General features: G+C 58.3%; 1 protein-coding gene across 2 annotated transcripts in view; it reads left to right on the forward strand.

The window, feature by feature from the left end:
* Positions 1 to 1,324: 1,324 nt before the first annotated feature.
* ANKRD23 (ankyrin repeat domain 23) overlaps positions 1,325 to 3,593 on the forward strand; it is a 15,039-nt gene continuing 12,770 nt past the window's right edge. For both annotated transcript variants that reach the window (XM_011969634.1, XM_011969635.1), the window contains exons 1-3: positions 1,325 to 1,392; positions 2,836 to 2,982; positions 3,147 to 3,272. In XM_011969634.1, the coding sequence (XP_011825024.1) occupies positions 1,366 to 1,392; positions 2,836 to 2,982; positions 3,147 to 3,272 (300 nt within the window). In that variant the 5' untranslated portion in view covers positions 1,325 to 1,365. The remainder of the gene's footprint in view (positions 1,393 to 2,835; positions 2,983 to 3,146; positions 3,273 to 3,593) is intronic.

A 3,593-nucleotide genomic window follows, 5' to 3' on the forward strand; every position in this document is an offset into this window, starting at 1 on the left:
TGTCGCCAGGCTGGAGTGCAGTGGCGCGATCTCAGCTCACTGCAACCTCCGCCTCCCGGGTTCACGCCATTCTCCTGCCTCAGCCTCCCGAGTAGCTGGGATTACAGGCGCCACCACCTCGCCCGGCTAGTTTTTTGTATTTTTAGTAGACAGGGTTTCACCATGTGGGCCAGGATGGTCTCGATCTCTTGACCTCGTGATCCGCCCACCTCGGCCTCCCAAAGTGCCGGGATTACAGGCGTGAGCCACTGTGCCGGGTCAAGAACTGAGTTTTCTAAGAAAGCTCTGCCTTTCCCTGAGTTTTCTGAAGATGTGGAAGCCCTTCTCAGAGGCCAGTTCTTTGGGAGCTGGGCAGCCATCTGGGGCCTGTGGCCGTCCTTGGCCGCGGTTCTCCCTCCCATGCCCTCCTCTTCTCTGCTCAGGCTGCTGTGATTCTGGGGTCTTCTTTACTGGCTGGTTTCCTTGCAAAGGCCAAGGCAGAGTTCAAGGTCCAGCTGGGTGAAGGGCATGCCTGGCTTCCTGAGAATTAGAAATGGTGACTGGTGACTTGAGGCACATTGCTCTGCAGCTGGATTTCATGGTTACTATTCCATCCCGGGACCTGGCGCGGCTCAGTCTCCCCTTTCCTGTGGCTGGAAGGGCACGCTTCGTCCCCGGAGAGCGTCTGGTAGGGGCCTATGGAAGGGCGCGGAGGACTTCCAGAGGCCGGAGGACAGGCGCCAGGCTTGAATCCAGGGCTGGGGCAGCTGCCATGTGCTCTGAGAGCGCTGGGGGAGGAGCGGGGGAGCCCGAGGGCAAGAAACACACAGCACAGGGAAGGGCAGCCTTGAAACTGCAAGTTGGGAGATCACGGTTTCCTCACGTGGCCACCACAAGGGCTGAGGCTGTAGGCTGGCCGCTCCTGCCCCTCCTGACCACCCCTTCAGGTTTCCAGTCTCCTTGCTCAGCCACCCAGGCTGGGCTTTCAGGTTCGCAGGCAGCCAGCCCTACAACATGGAGGCCAGGCTGGGCTTGCTTCAGGAGTGGCATCTAAACTTAGGAGAGGGGAACACATTTCACCCCAGTCTGCGCTAGCAGCATGTTGGTTAAATGGCCCCTGAGTAGGTGTGGGGCATGGCAGAGGTGCAGGAGTGGGTGTCCGAGAATGTAGCCAACTCATGTCCAAACAGCTCCTTTTCCTTTCCCCAGTGGGCTGCATTCCCAGACTGGTATTTTGGTTGGTGTGACAGAGTCCCAGAGTCATCCGGCCCAGGTGCAAGCCCCTGGGCCAGTCCACTGTCCACCCCCGCCCACCCGCAGGCGCTCCTATAAAGGGCTGAGCAGCTCAGCTCTTCTCACTGGGGGGTGTAAGGAACAGGGGGGACCATGGACTTCATCAGCATTCAGCAGTTGGTAAGGATGTGGGACGGAGGTGGGAGGCACCCTGGGACCGGCTGGACGGGAGGAGACTGGCTAGAGGAGGGCTGGCAGCTTCTTTCTGTGGTGTGAGGGTCAAGTCTTAGGTGCAAGGAAGCATGCATTTCTTTTATAAAAATCGGTATTTTTTGAAATGGAGGCTTGCTAGGTTGCCCAGGCTGGCCTTGAAGTCCCAGGCTCAAGCGATCCTCCCACCGGGGCCTCCTGAGTAGCTGGGACTCCAAGCGTGTCCCACCACAGCCGGCTGGGCGTGCAGTTCTTTCTGGTGTGTCTGCTCGGTTCTCATGGGAGGTGGGGGGGGATAGGGAACAAGAGGGACGTCAGTGGGAAAGAAGACATGAAAATCCTTGAGTTCAGTGAGTTTTGCCCTGGATGGATGGTGATGGCGAAAGAGGAACAGGAAATGCAGGTTACTTTGGAAGATGCGAGTGTAGCCGTGGTGGTCGCCGTGGTGGTGGTAGCTCAGCTTAAGCACCATGATAGTTGTTGCTCTGGAAATGGCCAGAGGGCCTGGCTGCCTTGGGGATGGGGAAGGTGCTCTTGCGCTCCCTGGGCAGTGAGCGACAGTGATGCTTAGGGATGTCGGTTTGGGTGAGGAGGGGCCTGGAGGGTGTGAGGCCCAGCAAGCCCCTCTGGGCTGGAGGCCCCAGCCTGGTGCAGCCTCTGCTGGGAGGCAAATGGCAGGGAAGTGTTAGGTTGCTAGAGTTCTTTAGAAGAAATATGGTTCTACCTGGCTGGAAAGTCCTAGGATCTGTTACCCTATCATTCCAGCCTGTTCTTTCCCCACATGCTGATTCCTCCCGAACTCCTGAGGTGGGGCAGTGGGAGGAAGCATGGATGTTTGCTACAGGCTTTGCCCCAGGCACAGGCCCCAATAACTCACAACCTTCCCAGCTCATTAGGCAAGTGCCTAAAAGTGTTTGAGCTTAAATGTAGCTTCAAAAGGAGCCGAAAACTGAACCCAGGCATTTAGAATTTTACCCGGCGGGGGCTTCTCCTCTGTCCCTCTGAGCTTGGAGTCAAGTGGCAGTCAGTATGATCTGGGAGGAATCTTAAGGACAACAACATGGGGGAAGCTAAGGTGTCATCTGCCCTGAGCCTACCTGGGCACACGCCCAGCAGTATAAATAGATTGTGGCCTCATGTCCCCCCAGCTGTGTTCCTGCTGACAGGAGCAGGGTAGGCGGGGATCGGCTGACACGGTGTCAGCCGATGCCATGGTTGCAGAGCAAGCAGCACCCACGGGGTGAGGGAGCTGGCCAGCACTCTGGACCGCTGGGGCTTTGAGGCCGACTCCCATCCCGGGCAGCAGCCTTGTGACATTCGCCCTTAGCAGACAGCTCCCTGGTACTCCACAGCTCTGCTTTCTAAGGGCTCCTCCAGTTTTCCCAACTCGGTACTCATATCCTGTTCCTACAGGTAAGTGGAGAAAGAGTTGGAGGGAAGGTGTTAGGATTTGGACATGGACTTCCTGACCCTGGAGCCTGGCCTACTGACTGGAGGAGGGGCCCCCAAGAGGCTGTGGCCCGGGAGAAGCTGAAATTGGAAGAAGAGAAGAAGAAGAAAGTGAGAGAGGGGCAGGGGCGGGGGCTGATCCCTGAGGCTGGCTGAGCAGTGAGGCCTGGAGGGACTCTGGTGGGGCAGCCTGGGCAGCTGGTGTCTGCTGTCGGCAGGGCAGAGAGATCTTGACCAGCGGCTAGTGACTGGCATGGTCTTGTCTTCTGCCCCAGCTTGAAAGATTTAACAGTTCCAGATTTAATCTGGATAACCTGGCTGACTTGGAAAACTTGGTTCAAAGACGGAAAAAGCGACTGAGACACAGAGTCCCCCCCAGGAAACCTGAGCCCCTGGTTAAGGTGAGTGGGAGGTCGGGGCTGGGGCATGCCGACGCCAGGGCTCCAGTTCCAGAGGGAGGGCTGGAGGAGGAGTGGGCACTGCAGGCCAGGACCACACAGCCGGCACCTGGGGAGCCCCTGAAATCCATTCCAGAGCCCCCGGGGATGTGTCCGCCAGGGCTGCCATAACAAAGTCCCACAGCCTGGACAGCCTCAACAGCAGGTGTGTGTCACCTCGCAGTCCTAGGGGCTGGAAGGCTGAGAGGAAGGTGTTGGCGAGGCTGGTTCCCTCTGAGGGCAGGGAGGGCTGGCGAGGCTGGTTCCCTCTGAGGGCAGGGAGGG

The sequence above is a fragment of the Mandrillus leucophaeus genome, unplaced genomic scaffold (genome assembly GCF_000951045.1).
Source record: "Mandrillus leucophaeus isolate KB7577 unplaced genomic scaffold, Mleu.le_1.0 Scaffold9, whole genome shotgun sequence".
NCBI classification, from domain to species: Eukaryota; Metazoa; Chordata; class Mammalia; order Primates; family Cercopithecidae; genus Mandrillus; species Mandrillus leucophaeus.